The sequence below is a fragment of the Nicotiana sylvestris genome, chromosome 8, assembly GCF_000393655.2.
Source record: "Nicotiana sylvestris chromosome 8, ASM39365v2, whole genome shotgun sequence".
Classification (NCBI taxonomy): Eukaryota; Viridiplantae; Streptophyta; class Magnoliopsida; order Solanales; family Solanaceae; genus Nicotiana; species Nicotiana sylvestris.
This window is the reverse complement of record NC_091064.1, coordinates 49,024,326-49,044,047: the sequence shown is the minus strand read 5'-3', so window position 1 is coordinate 49,044,047 and position 19,722 is coordinate 49,024,326. Positions and strand designations below refer to the sequence as shown.

The following is a 19,722-nucleotide window of genomic DNA, read 5'->3' as shown; positions in this document are numbered from 1 at the left end:
GATACTCTACTGTTTGGTGGACTCACACAAACTAACACACACGCACCAATCACATGAGGCCATATCATTTTCTTTTTATTCATTATTTATTTCATTTATCTTTTGTTTTTCTTTTCTTTCTTTTTGTTTCTCTTTTCCTTATTCTTTTTTCTTTCTTTCTTCTTCTCCGTCAACATTGCCACCACTTTAGCCTCCAATATCACTGCCATAACAATCATATCCACCACTAAAATCATCAAACCACCACTAAATTGAAATCAAAAACTAAATCACCACCAAATCATAACCCTAAAATTCTAAATTCACCACCTAATTAAAATCTGAAAATTAAAGTTAGCATCTAACCAATATCTGAAAATTAAAATCATGATTAAACTAAAATCTAGAAAACTAAATCATCACCAAATCAAAATTCTATTGCTACGATTCTGGATCATTCTTCCACAACAATATTAGGGATAAAAATAAGAAATAGACACAAAGAAAGAACTGGTAAGAAGAAAGAACAAAATAAAATTAATTTCATTTTTAGTTTATCGAAGCACCTGTTTTTTTTGTGGGCTGAATCCTTCGACGGTAATTGATACCATTGCTGGTTGTTCGGACTTTTGGTTATTCAAATCTTATTCTACCAAAGAAGAAAATTTTTCAATGTCAGTTTGAGGGAGAAAAAGGTGCTAGTTAATGTCTCTTCAAGAAAATAAATTCCAATCAAAGAATTATTTTCAACTATCAAGAACTATATATTTTTCTTTTCCATCCAGATGGAGAAATAAGGAGATGAAAACAACAAAGAGATGAGTGTTAATGGTGAAATTGCAGAAGAGAGACAAGGAAGATGAGAGAAGAAAGAGAGAAAAAAAAAAGAAGAAAAGGACGGAAGAGAAAATAGAAAGAAATTTTTTTAAAAAAAGACTGCCTTGAGAATTTCACGCGCTAAATTAACATGCAAATCACAACATATGCCACATCAGCTCAAAAGGTGGTATTAATTCCATTTTTTTTTAAAATACAAGGGGGTTATAGGATCCCCGCGAAATTAAAGGGTCCATCCGGTAAAACGGGGCAACCCCAATGGGATAATTATGTATTATCCCAAATATAATTCTGTAAAAGCTGGTAGTGGTGATATTGAATTTTAAAGTTTTAGGGTTTAGTTATTACGAATTTAACCCCAAACATTCAATAATTCATGTTTTATGCAATTTTTGTCCAAATTAAGTTGGGCAATCTGTTACCCATATATTTAAAAGCAAAATCATATAATTAATTGTTATCATCATCGAAAGGTTGGGTTGGATTTGAAAAAAATTCATTAGGGCTTGTTCAAAAACTATTACCATTAAAATTTGATCATATAGATCAACTTTTAAATGTTATTATATAGAATTTGTTGTCCAAATCAGTCATAAAACACGTTTAGGACTTTAACTAATGTTTTATCTGAAAATAATCTGCCAAAATTACGATTTTTGCCAGATTTTTCAACCGACCTGTCACAAATATAAACCCACTGTTTCATGGATTTTTGACATATTTTTTTGATGATTTCTTAAGTAATAGGTGCTAGAATCAATCCTAAGATATATTTACGATAAAACTTTGTGGTTTAATTAATTTGAAATAGCCAAAAGGTAAAGAAAAAATTTATTGAGTCGCAAAAAAGCCCCTTTTACTGAAATTGGGTTGCAGGTTGACCCACCGGAGGTTGAAGAAGGGTTTTTGTGCTTGGCAGCCGAAGCCCCACGCGCGGTTTAGGGCGTGTTGAGGTGAGTGAGCATCACCCCTGGTTCAGTTTTTGATAATTTTTTTATTATTATTTTGCTCGAAATTAACTTTTGGATTTTTTTCATATTTTTTATATAATTTTTGGACACTAATATTTTTCTATAATTAATATCATTTTGAAATATAAATGTCGTATTAATTATTTTCTGTGGTTTTTTTTTGAAAAATAAATAAATATTATTATATAATACAGCTAACATGTCTATATGACTCGCTCTACTCAGAAGTTTACGGAAAATAAATATTCTATTTTCTAAGTGAAATTATTTATAAATTTTGAATTTTCCTTGATTTGTTCTTGAAATATATAAAAATTATTTTTTAGATCTAATTGAAGTATACTATTGATTAAAATATAAATCTAAATAATATCTAAATTATCATTGATGTGTATATATTTTTTGCATATATACAACTTGTTTAATTGAAAAATAAAAATATTCATTGAACATTTTTATTTGGTGACTTGGCTTGATGTCACGACCCAAAATTCACCGACGACCGTGATGGCACCCAACCCGCTTGCTAGGTAAGCCAACACATAATAACAGTTATAAATGCAGATTATTAAGTTATTAACAACATCATGATATAGTTGTTAAAGTGGTATAGATCTCAAATCAATATCATAAATGCATAAGTCTAAGATAGGGTCTAAACACGACCACATTATCTCATAAAGCGCCCAAAATTCAGTGTCACAACATCACAAATATCTATCAAGAGGAAATAGTCTCAACTAAATAGCAACATCTGTTCGAAAAGGAAATACGTAGACAGAGATACATAAGTAGGGAAGGGGGATTCCATGTACTGCGGATCGGATCAAGTAAAACAACTCACTATGAAGTCTCTAAATGCACTCCCACTCTGTTGGATGGGTACCACTAGTACCGGCCTCAGACCTTGTACAGTAATATGAAGAAGTATAGTATAAGTATAAAAATTTCAGTACTCAGTAAGTATCAAGTCTAGCCTAGAAGAAGTAGTGTCGAAGGATCGATACTGATACCTACTAACAGTACAAATATCAAATGAGAGCATGAATAAGACACGAAATAAGGTATGACATATTCTAATAAGCACAAACGGATACAATATCAGAGTTATGGAATTTAGGCAGGCTTGTCAGATAAAGAGATCAAATACGAAGTCAAATACATCAATTCTTACATATAACATGATGTATCTCAATCACAGTTGTATAAACTCTACTGCATGAGTCTAAGATATTAATGTATGCTCAGAACCTACTCTCAATACCTCATAGCACAATTCATGTGCATGGCACAGTCCACGTGTCCAAATTAAGCACCAATCTGAATGTTTGTGCTCACGGAGCTCAAAGTAACATGGGTAATCGCCTAACTCTGGAGGGACGTATTTATATCCAAGTGCTATTGCAGCGTGCAATCCAATCCACTTATAATACAGTTGCAGCATGCAACCCGATTCAATTATATCAATCCGTACGGGCAACTCACGTGACGTAACAACTCAATCTGCCCACATGTCCCAATGTGCCAAAGTTATCAATTTTCTTAATACCAACTCTCCAACTCATACATATGTGTAAAATAATGCAATCAAGAAGTACCGAGACATAATAATTAAAATGCAGACATAATCTTATATAGATAAAAGATGGATATTGCTAATCACGTAATTTAATTCTTCATAATATTCAATAAGCCAAAATCAACATTCTTAAGTCTAATCATAAAATTTAAACATGAGTAAAATGAGCCATGTAGCCACTAAATCATGATTCAAATAAGATAAGTGTTGACTACAACCAATAAGAGAGCTCAACATAGCAAAATGAATCCTTTATGCACAATGGACAAGTTCTACCTTAGCATAGTTCTAATTGTAATGGAGGGCCATCACGTATAATGACATTCTTAAGTCATGAATATTTTGTCTCTTATTTTTCCCTGAACCCTATACTGTTTCATGACAACAAATAAACCTATTGTCTTAAATCATATTCTTTTCCTTTCTTTATACTTGTTTACTTCCGGAGATCACTCATTAGCAATTTGACTCCTCACAAAGCAGCTGGGAATAAATTCAATCATTAAGATTACAGCTTCTGCTTGATAGAACTGATACTAACGACTTGTTCAAAATCTGAAATATTTTTGACTAAACAAATTAACCTTTGAATGTTGGCGCAGAAAATAGAAGTCTGGATACTGAATTCTACCACTAAATGCAAATTTGAGCTGTTCTCTATGATTAATATGCAACCAACAACCATAAATTTAATAAGTACTTCACTTCCCATAATAAACGATCATATGGTTGCTTAGAATTTTGCTATTTAAATCTCTACTCATGGACGATGTTGAGGCTGTAAAGGTTTTAATTGGCACTTAATGTGATAAGTGATTTCTATTTTACAGTGTGAAACACGTCCAAAATCTAATTGCTTAATTTGTTCAGCTTTAAGTCCTGATTAAAATTATCAGACAGGCTCTTCGATGCATCAAGTAAATATGTTAGGGCTTAAGTAAACATTTGGCATTTAGAACTGGCAACTGCATGAGATGCACAGGTAATTCTGACAGAAATAAATTTTAATAAACTTGAGTAAAATAAGTACTTTCGCTTTTTCAAATTATGTGGTGGCGTTTGACTAGGCACCGAATTTAAGAAAGAAAAAAAAACACTTTTAAAACTTGTGGCCTTAAACATGACATAGCATATATTGTGTCTAAGAAGCATGCCATTAAGGGTGAATTTGGGAAATTTAAAGTTAAATTGTCTCCATTTCATATACCTGCTGCCATGCTTGGATTGCCAAGCCCCTTTTATCCATTCGCCCACTCAAAGCATCGCGTAAAATTGAAGGAAAGTAGCGCAAAGTTTTCTCAGACCAGGTATGCTGGCTAGTTGCTAGAATCTATTCTAGCATTGTCTGAAGATACAGTAACTGATCAAACTCCCCGATTCCACAAGTTTTGATTATGATTGCAAGAGTAACAATTGTTATTCTATTTAAAGTCTCAGTAAACTCAGTTGGACCCTGCATAAAAAAGTTATAATTTGAGTTACAGAGCATTCACAAAAGTTCAGCTGGAGAAATATTCCTACCTTCCCTTCCCTCTTCACAGAGAAAAAATCTCTCAACGACAAAATCAGATTCATACATAAATTCTCAGCCAATCTGAAAATGCGATGATCTCCACGTTTCCCCTACAGCGTAGAAATCATTTTGGTGACATCATACATCAAGGTCTTGCTCTTGCCTTGATACCTAGAAAAGGGAAGAAGTTTATTGACTTTATTTTTTGTCAGTTATTTAGAGAATCAAGTTACAGAATCCTAACAATTGAGGAGGTGCAAAAAGAAAGTAATGCTATCTAAATGTAGAAATTTGAATGTACTATTCTTTAGTAAAAGCAACATTGATCATCCGTCACAGACATAAGTAGAGAATAGATAATAGAGAAGAAACTGATGAATTCCCAAGATGAGTAACTTCACTCACCTGTTGAGTGAAAGGAAACGGTAGTTAAGAATTTCAAACACCAAGATTGTGTTTCCAGGCTTGGTCAATGTGGTGGGATTCCTCGATGTCAGATGCTGCAATAGAAGTTTGCATCAAGAGCAAAACCTAATGAACTCCAGTAGAAAAGTGTGCAAGCAAAAACACAAGTTAGACTAACCAAGTCTCCTACCAAGAAAATGAAACTGCCTAGAAAGAAATTCCAGCAGCAGTCCATAATGGGAAGTCACAATTCGTCCGAAATAGCAAGAAACTAGAGGAAATTCACTAACATATTACACTGATTTCCCATCAAAAGATGAACAACCCTGATGTTCTAAACGTCAATACCACACAAGAGGGGGGGGGGGTTTGTGTTGTACCCAATTTTTCGATCTAGAAGAACATGGTTCTTCTAGGTGTTCTAACTACTACTGTTACAGAATTAAAAGTACAGAAAATAAAGAACACAGAGAATTTTACGTGGAAAACACCTGGCTCAAAAGGTGAAAAAACCACGACCTACTACTCAGTAGGATTTTCCCAAACATCCACTAAAATCACTGAGTCAATACAGCATTTACAAAACCTCTTTGTAAACCTAAGGATTAACTCTAATCCCTGTGTAGCACACAACCTCAACTGTTGCGACACTTTCAAGTTAGCCTATAACTTGAACACTCAAAGTACCTATTACAAATGCTTCTATGAAAGCTAAAAAGGTACAACTTTAAACCACCTACTACAATTGAACTAGAATAAGAATAAACACAACAGAACTGGTTCTTCTATCTCGTTCAAGTAGCTTCAGGTGTGCACACTTAAATCTCACATAAATTGCTCGCAAAATTGCCTTGCTCGTTTGCTCTCAACTTAGTTTAACTTCTGCATATGTGCAACACTTGTAAAAGAGAACAATCACTGTTATTTAATGAGTTAGTAATCAGAGTTTGATTGAGACTCAATTGCTGATCTTCCATCGAAGTTGAGTCCTTGTACAATACAAACTCCAACCCTATCCTTTATCCGGATTGTGTCCTCTTCCCATAAGGAGACTTTCTCTCCTCATCCAATATGCAACCTTTTCGATCTGTTCAGGAGATATTGCTGCTTGATCACTGAGACTTATCTCCTTCACGTGTATCTCACATGTCTAGGTTGATAAATACTGTGCCTCACATGATGGACCTGGTCCATGACTGAGTTCATTTGTCATTCTTCAAAACTTCACCTGAAATCATCAATAATCAACAAACATATTCAAACTATTAAGATCAGAATCTTCATAGAACAAGAGAAACATCAGTTGTCATTGATAAGATATGTTTCCACCAATAAACCACAAAAAGAAAGAAAAACTTCCAAAACATGAGCAAAAAAACAGAAAAAGTCCCTAATCTAGGTCATTGGGGGTACTAGACTGGTTCAGAAGACAATAATTGGACATCTTAAGGCTTGGAGGAACTAGAGGGCTGGGTTTGGAGAAGGTTGAGCATATTCTGAAGCATCCCATCACTCTTCTCCTTTTCTTTTGCTAGCTCAGTTCTAAGGTCATCTCTTTTAGTTTCCAGTTCAGCTACATGAGCCTGGAGCCTAGCAATTTCAGCATCCTTAGATCCACACTCTTGAACCAAAGCCCTAACCTTGCTGTTCACAGGTGTCTTCAGAGATGAACCAGGTTCAACTGGGGTGGCATTGACTAGATAGTCACAAGCCAGAAGAGTCTTGACGCCAAAGTGTTCCTTGCATGATGCCATCTCCCATTTCATCAAAGGCACATTCAGCCTGTCCAGAACAGTAGTCAATATGAACCCATATGGGGTGGCATGAGCCTTGGAGCCATTTATGACCCTGTCCAGTAATTTGACAATAAAGGCAGGCCAATTGATCTGCATTCCTCTCACAAGGCACTCAATAAGAACCAGGTCCATGTAGTTGGCAGTGTACCTCCTCTCCTGTCTGGGCAGCAGGCACTTGTTAACAAATTCAAACAGGACCTTGTGCTCAGGCCTCATCTCACTTTTCTGCACAAACCTGGCTTCAGGCATATCTTCAGCAGTTGCGACATCACAAAAATTCCTAGTGATTTGAAGAGCAGTAGGGAGAGAATCTAGACATGGCCACCTTTGCCCTGTATAATCATCATACCTCTCACTAGGTATGTCTAGAATCTTACCCAATTTGAGTGCATCAATCTGCACCCTTACTCCTTTCACCAGACTGGTGACTACCCCATTCTTTACTGTGGTATTGGCCATAAATTCAATTAATTCTTTCCTAGTCAGCCTTCCATCCATTTCAGGGACCATGTCCTTCCAACCTTGTGCAGCTAGGGCATCCACCAGTCTTCTCATTCCTGGCTCATCCAGGTCTCTCAACAGTCTTCCTTTCAAAAAATTTCTTCTACCAAAGATGGCAAACCTATCTTGTTCCTTTTCAGATTCCTCTTCTTCTTCTTCTCCACTCCATTCTTCTTCTTCCTTAGTAATTTTTACCTGCTTACCTTTCACTGCAGATCTGGTTCTTTTGGCTAAAGAAGGTTCAGCAGATACAGGTTTAGAGGAAGACTTCTTAGAAGAAGACTTGGCCCTTTTTGGTTTGGGTGTAGGAACTTCCACAGTTGTTTCCCTTTCTGGATGGACCAGTTCCATCTCCTCTTCTTCTTCTTCTCCAACCTCAGAACTCTCCACAACCTTTGCTTTTCCCTTCTCCTTCTTTTTCTTCTTGCTTTCTTCCAGAGCTTTCTGTAACTCAACTTCACTTTGTTTGACCCTGCTTCTAGTAGATCTTCCCTTAGGTACTGAAGGTACAGTAGGTTTTGGGGATGACATTTTTCTTTTATTTGTTGGCTTGGAAGCAATTGGAGCCTTTTGTGTGGAAGCTTTACGCTTCTTTGGATCATAACTGGCCCCAACCCTCTTCAGAAGATCAGCCAGTGTTTCCTCAGCAGATGAACCAGGTTCATCTTGTTGCTTGCTTAGATGCACAAGCCCTTCAGCCGCCTCCCCAGAACCACTTCCCCCTGACTTATTGCCACCTTCTTCAACACCTCCACAGATAGCCAGAAATTTTTCTTTCCCATTTCCCCTCTCATCACCACTTGCTCCCTCTCTCTTTTTTTCTTTCTTTTTACCTCCACTTCTACTAGATTCAGCCCCCTTTATATCTTTGATAGGACCAACCAAGACAAACCTACTTTCTATATTTTGAACCACAGTAGAGAATACCACACAAGAACTTACCTTGCTAGGGGTTTCTTGAATTTTGTCAGTGTCAAAAGACCCATGTTCTTCACCTTCGCTAGCAAAAATAAAAGCTTCAGACTCAGAGCTTGAGTCATATATTCTTGAGTAGGGCTTTCCTTCCTCTGGCTAGCCTTCAATTTCTCATTTAGAACTTTTCTTAGAGCTCCATAAGCTACAGTGTTTTTGGCCAACATTTTCTGCCTATGAAACCTAGGTTTTGGGGTTTCACTAGGGGGTGTAGATGAGGATGTATTAGAAGGGGATACTGGTGGGGGAGTGCCAGGATTGTCTTGGAGGTTAGTCATGGTGGATTGTTTCTTGAGAAAAATTTGGGAATTTTTGGAGAGAGGAAGGGCGATCAGAACTTGAGAAGAGTTTTGATGGTTATGGACTAATGAAGAAGAGGTGTGGTGTATATTTAAAGATGATTAGAATTAAATGCAGTAACGACAGCTTTTTCAAAGGTCAATTAGAAGTCTAATCAAGGTGTAATTCCGGTCTTTTAGTGATTATTAGGCATCGCTAGATTTTAGGGGAAAAATCCCGGTTTTTAGAGTTCTAGGGGAACTAAACTGGTTCAATGGTCAGCGGATAGAATTTCTGGGAATTTGATGAATGTAGGACTTCTGCTCATGATTGGAAAAATAATCTTTCTAATTGTGCAGAGTATAGAAAACATACCTGAGCTTTTCATATGAACACATACTGATGAACCAGGTTCTTTATATAAAACTCTCTTGAACATGCCTCAAATGCCAAAATAGAAGAAACTTTGTAAGAGATCAGTGAGTCATATGTCACAGGAGTATACTAATTAAAGTATGAAACTGAGTAATAATTGATCTAGATATTTACACAAAGTTAGAACTCCTAACCAAATTTTTTTTTTATTTTTTTTATTTTTAATATTGTGTATTCTGAACTGGACCTATTAGGTGATCTTAATCATCCCTAATTTCAACCTGTTCCTCTCAAAGTTTTCTCTACTCAGTGCTTTAGTGAAAATGTCAGTTATTTGTTTATCAGTAGCACAGAATTCTATTAAAATCAATCATTTCTCATAGTTATCTCTTAAGAAGTGGTATCTAACATCTATGTGCTTAGTCCTCTTATGATGAACAGGGTTCTTTGTCATACTTATAGCATTAGTGTTATCACAGAATATTGGAATACATCCCACTTCAATTCCAAAATCTATCAGTTATTGTTTGATCCATAGCAATTGAGCACAACAAGAAGCAGCAACAACATACTCAGTTTCAGCAGTAGATAGGGCCACAAAATTTTTCTTTTTGGTAGCCCATGACACAAGACATGAACCAAGGAAGTGTGCCATACCTGAGGTGCTTTTCCTGTCCACTAAGAAACCTGCATAATCAGCATCAACATATCCTACTAGATCAAAATTACTACCTTTAGGATACCAAAGACACAGATCAGTGGTGCCTTTCAGATATCTCAGTATCCTTTTTACAACAGTCAAGTGAGACTCTTTTGGATTTTCCTGAAAACGAGCACAAAGCCCTACACTGAAAACAATGTCAGGTCTACTTGCAGTAAGATACAAGAGTGAACCAATCATACCCCTATACAACTTTTGATCAACTGATGAATCAGGTTCATCAATATCTAATTTAGTGGCAGTTGCAATGGGTGTGTCTATTTGTTTAGAATCCTCCATTTTAAACTTTTTGATTAGCTCTTTTGTATACTTCTGCTGATGGATCATGGTTCAATTTGGACTTTGTTTGATCTGCAAGCCTAAAAAGAAGTTAAGCTCACTCATCATGCTCATTTCAAACTCACTCCCCATTAGTTTTGCAAAGTCCTTACTCAGCCTATTAGTGGTAGCCCCAAATATGATGTCATCCTCATATATTTGCACAACAAGGAGATCTTTAACTTTTTTCCTTAAAAATAAGGTACTATCATTTTTACCTCTTTTGTAACCATGCTCCAGTAGGAATTTGGATAGTCGTTCATACCAAGCTTTTGGGGCCTGTTTGAGCCCATAGAGAGCCTTGTCTAACTTGTACACATGCTCAGGACATTCCTTGCTCTCAAACCCTGGAGGTTGTTTCACAAACACTTCTTCCTTTAGGTAGCCATTCAAGAAGGCACTTTTGACATCCATCTGAAGAAGAGTGAATTTCATATGTGCTGCAAAGGCTATGAGGAGTCTGATTGCCTCTAGTCTTGCAACTGGAGCAAATGTCTCATCATAGTCTATGCCCTCCTCTTGGCTATATCCTTGTACCACCAGTCTTGCTTTGTTTCTTGTAACTGCTCCATCTTCATCAAGTTTGTTTCTGAATATCCATTTTGTACCAATGACTGATCTGTCCTTGCGTCTCGGAACTAGATGCCAAACTTGACTTCTTTCAAATTGGTTGAGTTCATCCTGCATTGCATTCACCCAATCTGCATCCTGTAAAGCCTCAACAACATTTTTAGGTTCAATAAGAGATAGGAAAGCATCAAAAGCACAGAGATTCTTTAGCTGTGATCTAGTTTTGACTCCAGATGTTGGATCAGTAATAATGTTCTCAATGGAATGAGAACTTTGATACTTGTGAGGTTTCACAACTAACTGGTTTCTACTAGATGTCTCTCCTATGTTCTGTTGCTGAGGAGCAGGTTCATGAACAGGTTCCTCTAGGGGCTTTGATTCAATTTCTCCTTGATTAGTTCCCCCTGTCAGGTTGCCCTGATTTGAAGGACCTGTTCCATCATTTGTTCCTTCTTTTGATGCCACTTTGACTTGTGCTGGGGATTCAGTCAATTCCTTTACCAATCCAATGGCTTCATCTTCATGTTCCTATCTCTCAGAAAGAATGTTAGTTTCATCAAATACTATATATACACTTTCTTCTATACATAGAGTTCTTTTATTAAACATTTTATATGCTTTGCTATGTGAAAAATATCCTAAGAACACTCCCTCATCACTTCTGGGATCAAACTTACCTATGGAGTCTTTTCCATTATTGTGCACATAACACTTCAACCAAATGCCCTAAGATGGGATATGTTTGGTTTTCTCCCTTTAAGTAACTCATAGGGAGTCTTCTCTACCAGAGGTCTGGTCATGTATCTATTGATTATGTAACATGCAGTGTTTACAACCTCTACCCAGAAGCTGTGGGGCAATTTACTAGAAAGCAGCATGGTTCTAGCCATGTCCTCAAGAGTTATATTCTTCCTTTCAACTACTCCATTTTGTTAAGGGGTCCTAAGGGCAGAGAAATTATGATCTATACCATTTTCATCACAGAATTCAGCAAACTTGGAATTTTCAAATTCAGTTCCATGATCAGACCTAATGGATGCAAGTTGATTTCCTAATTGTTTCTGAGTTTTTCTAACAAATGCAATAAACATGTCAAATGCTTCATCTTTGGAGGTTAGAAATAGAACCCAAGTAAATCTAGAATAATCATCGACAAGCACCATTACATATTTCTTTCCACCTCTAACCATGGTTCTTGTTGGACCACATAGATCCATATGGACCAGTTCCAACGACTTGGTTGTACTTACCATTTTCTTGCTTTTGAAGGATGATCTTACCTGCTTCCCCTTGCACATGCCTCACAAACTTTGTCTTCCTTGAACTTGATATTAGGTAACCCTATCACCAAGTCTTTGGAGACTAATTTGTTTAGCTGATTTAGACTTGCATGACCAAGTCTTTTGTGCCACAGGAGGGGATCATTAACCAACACACTTAAGCAAGTGAGTTCATTTTCTGAGAGAGTAGACAAATCTACAATGTAAATATTGTTAACTCTTTTTCCCTGCAAAACAATCTTGTCAGTGGTAAGGTTAATCACAAAGCATTTGGTAGAGGTAAAAGCTACAAGATTACCTCTATCACACAATTGTGACACACTTATTAGGCTATATTTCAAGCCATCTATCAGGTAGACATTCTCTATGGAATGAGAATCTGTTTTGCCTACCTTTCCAACCCCAATGATCTCACCTTTCTTTCCATCACCAAAGGAGACATTACCTTATTTTAAGTCCTCAAGTGAAAGGAACTGGTCCTTGTTCCCGGTCATATGTTTTGAGCAGCCACTATCCATATACCATATTTGGCTCCTCCCTTTCACTTGGACCTGCAAAAAGAAATTAGGGGTTAGTCTTAGGAACCCAAACTAGTTTGGGTCCCTTTCTATAGGCAAAAGGATGAATCAAATTCCTTCTTTCCCACCCAGGCAACTTGTTTTTCTCTTGAACAAAGACTTTGTTCTTTTGACTGGCCTTTTCTTTTGTATTACATTCATCTTTGTAATGGCCAGTCTTGCCACAGTGTGTGCAGATTTTATCTTTAGGAAGAGTGAGGTACTTGCTTTTAGGGTCCCATTTTGGAGCTTGAGTCCCATAGCCAAGTCCTCTTTTATTGCTATTATGATGCTCTTGCAGCCAAGAGAGTACTTCAGAAGCCTTGTTCCACTTGCAAGTTCTGTCTAGTTCATATTTCACCTTTCCTAGATCTTCCTTTAGGACTTTGATGAATTCATCTTTCTTATACAATTCATTTTTCATTTTTCCCAAATTTTCTTCTAGAGTGAGATATGTGTGATCAGCTTTCTTCTTTCCTGTTCCTAGTTTTAGTTTTAAGTTTTCAGACCTAAGTTCAAGGACACTGTTATCAAGTTCAAGAACCTGGTTCTTCAATTCAGCATTTGTGTTATAACTCTCATTAGCCCTATACTCTAGACTTTTGCATTTTGCTTTTAGGATCACACATTCCCTAGACAGAACTTCCTTCTCATTGTTAATTATCTCAGACTCATCAATGAAGTCTAGTAATAGCTCAGCCAACTTTTCTTTAGACAAAAATTTAATCTTGTCTTTGAGATGAATGATACTTACCTCTTGTTCATCATCTGATTCTCCGATGGCCATCAGTGCTTGCTCTTCTTCAGCTTCATCTTCTGAGTCTTCATCTGAAGTTTCTCCCCAAGCAGCAACCATAGCCTTGGTTGAACCTTTGTCCATTTTTGGTTGAACCTGTTCCTTCTTCCTGTTCCTTCGTTCAGCCATTTCTTTCTTCTACTCGATTTCCCATTGAGGGCAGTTCTTGATCATGTGATCAGTCTTACCACACTTGTAGCAACCCTCATTGATCTGTTTCTCAGGAGATCTTGACTTGTTGAAGGTTGTACCTCTTGAAGAACCCTTTCCTCTCATCAGGTACTTTTTGAAATCTCTAGTGATCATAGCCATTTTATCATCTTTCAGATCTGAACCTTCAGCAATTCTAAGAGCTAGGCTTCTCTCCTTCTTGGGTGTATTCATCTTCATGGTTTGCCTTCTCAGTTCATAAGCAGTAAGATTTCCAATCAGTTCATCCAGTCTGAGAGTAGCAATATCCTTGGATTCCTGAATGGCAGTGATTTTGCTTTCCCATGAGACTGGCAGAACCCTTGTCAGGATTTTCTCAACCTTGTCTTCTTCAAGAATAATCCTTCCAAGAGACTTAAGTTCATTTGTCAGTGTAGTGAACCTAGTATACATCTCTTGGATAGTTTCTCCTTCCTTCATAGTAAAATTCTCATATTAAGAATACAACAGTGTTCCTCTGGATCTTTTCACTTGAGGTGTTCCTTCATGAGCCACTTGCAAAGTGTCTCATATCTCCTTAGCAGTAGTACAACTTTGGATCCTACTGTACTCATCTGGACCTAGTCCATACACAAGCCATTTCTTGGCCTTAGCATTTATCTCCCACTTCTATAGGTCTTCAGCAGTGTAGTCAGCCCTTGTCTTTGGAACATCCACTCCTTCCTCATTTTTCATTGTAGTTGCCAAAGAACCATCAGTGACTACGCCCCAGAGTTTATAGTTTTCTCCTATGATGTGATTCTTCATCCTGTTCTTCTACCAAGAGCAGTACTGTCCATTGAACAGTGGAGGCCTGGCAGTGGATTGCCCTTCCCAGTTCCAGGTGGTGCACTCATGTTGATCTTTTCCTAAGGTGTTAGCCTCTTCAAGGATAACCTGCTCTGATACCAATTGATGTTCTAAACATTAATACCACACAAGAGGGGGGGGTGATTTGTGTGGTACAAAATTTTTCGATCTAGAAGAACCTGGTTCTTCTAGGTGTTCTAACTACTACTATTGCAGAATTAAAACTACAGAAAATAAAGAACACAGGGATTTTAACGTGGAAAACACCTGGCTCAAAAGGTGAAAAAACCACGACCTACTACTCAGTAGGATTTTCCCAAACATCCACTAAAATCACTAAGCCAAAACAGCATTTACAAAACCTCTTTGTAAACCTAAGGATTAACTCTAATCCCTGTGTAGCACAGAGCCTCAACTATTGCGACACCTTCAAGTTAGCCTATAACTTGAACACTCAAAGTACCTATTACAAATGCTTCTATGAAAGCTAAAAAGGTACAACTTTAAACCACTTACTACAATTGAACTAGAATAAGAATAAACACAACGGAACTGGTTCTTCTATCTCGTTCAAGTAGCTTCAGGTGTGCACACTTAAATCTCACATAAATTGCTCGCAAAATTGCCTAGCTCGTTTGCTCTCAATTTAGTTTAACTTCTGCGTATGTGCAACACTTGTAAAAGAGAATAATCACTGTTATTTAATGAGTTAGTAATCAGAGTTTGATTGAGACTCAATTGCTGATCTTCCATCGAAGTTGAGTCCTTGTACAATACAAACTCCAACCCTATCCTTTATCCGGATTGTGTCCTCTTCCCATAAGGAGACTTTCTCTCCTCATCCAATATGCAAACTTTTCGATCTGTTCAGGAGATATTGCTGCTTGATCACTGAGACTTATCTCCTTCACGTGTATCTCAAATGTCTAGGTTGATAAATACTGTGCCTCACATGATGGACCTGGTCCATGACTGAGTTCATTTGTCATTCTTCAAAACTTCACCTGAAATCATCAATAATCAACAAACATATTCAAACTATTAAGATCAGAATCTTCATAGAACAAGAGAAACAGCAGTTGTCATTGATAAGATATGTTTCCACCAATAAACCGCAAAAAGAAAGAAAAACTTCCAAAACATGAGCAAAAAAAACAGAAAAAGTCCCTAATCTGGGTCATTGGGTGTACTAGACTGGTTCAGAAGACAACAACTGGACATCCTAAGGCTTGGAGGAACTAGAGGCTGGGTTTGGAGAAGGTTGAGCATATTCTGAAGCATCCCATCACTCTTCTCCTTTTCTTTTGCTAGCTCAGTTCTAAGGCCATCTCTTTTAGTTTCCAGTTCAGCTACAGGAGCCTGGAGCCTAGCAATTTTAGCATCCTTAGATCCACATTCTTGAACCAAAGCCCTAACCTTGCTGTTCACAGGTGTCTTCAGAGATGAACCAGGTTCAACTAGGTTGGCATTGACTGTATAGTCACAAGCCAGAAGAGTCTTGACGCCAAAGTGTTCCTTGCATGATGTCATCTCCCATTTCTTCAAAGGCACATTCAGCCTGTCTAGAACAGTAGTCAATATGAACCCATATGGGGTGGCATGAGCCTTGGAGCCATTTATGACCCTGTCCAGTAATTTGACAATAAAGGCAGACCAATTGATCTGCATTCCTATCACAAGGCACTCCATAAGAACCAGGTTCATGTAGTTGGCAGTGTGCCTCCTCTCGTGTCTAGGCAGCAAGCACTTGTTAACAAATTCAAACAGGACCTTGTGCTCAGGCCTTATCTCACTTTTCTGCACAAACCTGGCAATTTCTATGTACACACTTTTCGATGAATACAAATGTCTTAAGCCGACAATTTCTATATACACACTTTTCGATGTCTAAATTAACATTTCTCGATGTGGACCACTTATAAACACTCTTTTATCTTACAAGTTTAGATCTGTTTATAGAAACTATCCAACATACACACACGCACACACATATTCATATATCTTCATTGTTTTGCGCCTTTTTACACTAAGGTGTGTGTTGCTTAATGGTTAAGTTGCACGATTTAATTGTGCTTTAAGCATTAAATCCCAGCAAACTTTGGTGCTTTCTATGATTTTCGCGTTTGCTACAGTATTATGAATATAAGAACTCTTTGCTCAAAATCTTAAGAGGCAAAATAAAGATTCTCAACTAATCCCCCCAAAAAAAAGATACTCAAAAATATATAATTTGGGATATTACATTGTATAAACACTGACATCAAAAGGGGATAATTTGGACTGTCCAATAATGTGAATCTGCGACTAATACCATAGATCTAATCTTGCTTACAGCAATAATAAATTGGTTTGGATTCTCTCTACCTACTAGTAGTACGACAAAGATGGCTAATAGTAATAATAATAACAATAAATAGCTTGTACATTACAAAACAATAACAAAGAGATGATCAAGTCTGATAAGTCTTAAGAAATAACTCATAAAATGTGTTTTATAACTAAGAGAAAATTCCAGTTTTATGCTTTCTAGGGCCGAGGACAAGCTAATGACATCGCACAGCAGGACAATAGTTCTGCTACTTGACTGAATAAGCACTTAAAGTGCCATACATGTATCATATACATTGCATAAAGGCGCACCGAAACAATTCACAATATTATAGCCTCAAAAGCAATTCTTATACCTATAAGACAGAGAATGACTGTTAATGCCAGATGATGCATAGACAATCAAAAATCATTACGAAATTTAAGCTTATTTTGATCTTCTACAAGTTTCTTATACTAGGCATCAAACTCTAAAGTGTTTACAACCTGTAAAATACCATCTCTTTCAGTGAAGTGCTTTCATGAAACACCAGCTTAAATTTCAGATAATATTTGGGAAGTAGAAAAATCATTGCAGAATACCTCTTGAGTGGCCACCAGTGTTATAAAAAGCCAATCCCTTTGTCGTTTAAAGAGATGAAGCAATGCGAAGCAAGGAGTTATCGCTTCATTACTGTAACCATGCGCTTCATAGAACTTTGCAGTTCAAACAACGACACGCAAGGTGATCTTTATAAGAAGGGGTAATGTTCTTTGAATCTCAACTTTGAAGAGTAAGATTAATACCAATGTTATTGTAAATCAGATACTCAAATTAATTACTGTAATTGCAGGTTAATCATTATAGTACTGAATTCATAAATGTTTGGTATTCTTTTAGTGTCGTAAATTCTGCGCTTCACTTCTCGCTTTTCACTTAAAAGTCCTAGATATCTTGTCAATATTTTGTGCTTTTCGCTTTTAAAAACACTGCTAGCCATCACCTTTCATAATGGTAAAATACCATCAAGGAATGCTTTGTGCCTATCCAATCATGGTATTTTATGCCTTGATGAATTTAATATATCCAACTAGTTGAAGGCCTAAAATACAAAGAATCATTGTGTTAGGGCCATGCTACTCATCTGAGATTTTGCTTCAGGCTTTCAATGGAGACACAGTGAGAGGAGCAAGCAACAGATTCTTCATAAATACTTGTTCTCAACCTAGAGTGTGATGTCTGAAATCAGAGGACTCTATCCAATTCATAAGTTATATTTGGTGGAGGAACTCAACAATAGCATTTGCTTTTTAGACAGTTATGAAGCAAAATAGTATTGAACCATGATAAAAGTAACTTGTGCAGATATTATAACAAATTTGGCACATAACCAAAAGTGACATTCTCAGGAGGTTTCTTTTGCTTACTGGTTTAAAGCAATGAATGTAGTTCCGGAGAAAATGCAGTGACATGCCAGAGAATTAAATACCAAAGAAGGAATATTAGGAGGGAAAAGAGTAGAAGTTACAGTTAAGAGTGAGCGAAACAACGAATGGGGAGAAATGAGCATCAACCTACAGTATGTTTCAACCACAACAATGCTAGGCACAGCCTGCAATGAAATGATAACATGATATTAAGCATTCACAACTAGTACAATGAACCTTCAAAAGAAAAAGGGAACGAGGAAATACTAGCTTGCTCCCAGTCAGAGTGGAGATAGTATGATAATAAAGCTGCAGTAAATGTGAACGGATAATAACTCTTCCATATGACATGATCAAAGCAAATAAAACCACAAGAAAGAGTGGACAAGGGAGACCTACAAATCCATTCATAAAATCTCATAGTATTACTTATGAGTTCTCAACTTTTTATACATATAGAAGGCATGTAGATGAATTGATCAGTGATTTTGAGATTCTCTTGAGAAATTTTTTCTTTTATTTTTACTTTTGGAAAAGACCAACAGGAGGAAACCATAGTAAGTACCTGTCCAGAAAACATTGATTCTTCCATCTGATAAGCCAGTTTCAAGCACAAATTTGTGGAAAATCCTGATAACAATGATATTGGCAGCGGACTAACTTCACGCATCACCACTAATCTCTCGTTGGACTGCAAATTTGGTCCAGGTAAAAACTCAGTAACCCCAGCAGAGGTTAACTAGTGCATCACAGTTTCACAAGCAGGCTGGGCCATTGTGTAGGATACAATCCAAAACATCCCAACTGATCTATCATCCAAATTCATATAATCCATCATGCGTTCTCCTGATTTTATGGAAATGAAAAAAAAATGATAATCAAAAGCCATCTCAAAGGAGAAGGGTTTGGATAGGTGAAGTAATACTCGATAGCTAGAAACTGAAGAGATGCCCAGTTCCATCCAAACCTAGTATAAACATAAAGACCTCTCTATCTTCACTAGAATTGGCTGCATGAAAGCACAACAGAGAAGAGAGAAGACCCCTCTCTGACTCACATAGATGGAAAAAGGTTTGAGAAATATTAAAATTTAAGAACATAAGCTCACCAGCCACACGAATAGACTAGGACCCATTGAGAGGGCTGCATACCCATTCAACCCAAGTAGGTTCTGCTCAGTTTCTCATGAGTTACCAAACTAAAGCCTACCCAGAGCTCGACTAGACACGGAAAGTATCTTCAGATTGGGTTCAGCAGCTTGATTGCTGCTTGCCCTTGAAAAAGAGGTACTCCAACATTGCACGAGAAAAAAATGACACTTGAAGAAAATATCAAATGATGGTTGAAAAGTTAGTTTGATTAACGTAACAGAAAAAGGCCAACTATACCCCCTGTACTATTGAAAAATGTTTGAATATATCCTCTATTGCACTATGTGGTTACTTCGCAGCTTACTATTATACTATGGTACACATATAACCTTATTTTGGATTAAGTGTCACATGGCTGCACTAGATTAAAAAGACCTATCCATTTTTT

General features: G+C 37.0%; 1 protein-coding gene across 8 annotated transcripts; it reads right to left on the bottom strand.

Moving 5' to 3' along the window:
• Positions 1-2,431: 2,431 nt before the first annotated feature.
• Positions 2,432-19,513, bottom strand: LOC104217997 (uncharacterized). Of its 8 annotated transcripts, none has more exons than XM_070155644.1 (7): positions 19,292-19,513; positions 18,749-19,029; positions 5,285-18,368; positions 4,888-5,050; positions 4,574-4,819; positions 3,052-3,290; positions 2,432-2,693 (listed from the first exon to the last, which is right to left on the bottom strand). In XM_070155644.1, the coding sequence occupies exon 3, from the start codon at positions 8,110-8,112 to the stop codon at positions 6,730-6,732; it is 1,383 nt and encodes a 460-aa protein (XP_070011745.1). In that variant the 5' UTR covers positions 8,113-18,368; positions 18,749-19,029; positions 19,292-19,513; the 3' UTR covers positions 2,432-2,693; positions 3,052-3,290; positions 4,574-4,819; positions 4,888-5,050; positions 5,285-6,729. The 8 variants fall into 8 exon arrangements, with proteins under 8 accessions (XP_070011745.1, XP_070011747.1, XP_070011748.1 ...); XM_070155647.1 differs by lacking the exon at positions 2,432-2,693 and adding an exon at positions 18,451-18,492 and having other exon boundaries at positions 2,848-3,290; XM_070155643.1 differs by lacking the exon at positions 2,432-2,693 and having other exon boundaries at positions 2,848-3,290; positions 5,285-15,452; positions 18,285-18,368.
• Between the last annotated feature and the right edge of the window lie 209 nt (positions 19,514-19,722).

Bases quoted from the DNA above. Each gene is read 5' to 3' on its own strand.
- LOC104217997 (XM_070155644.1), bottom strand. From the start codon at position 8,112: ATGTCATCCCCAAAACCTACTGTACCTTCAGTACCTAAGGGAAGATCT.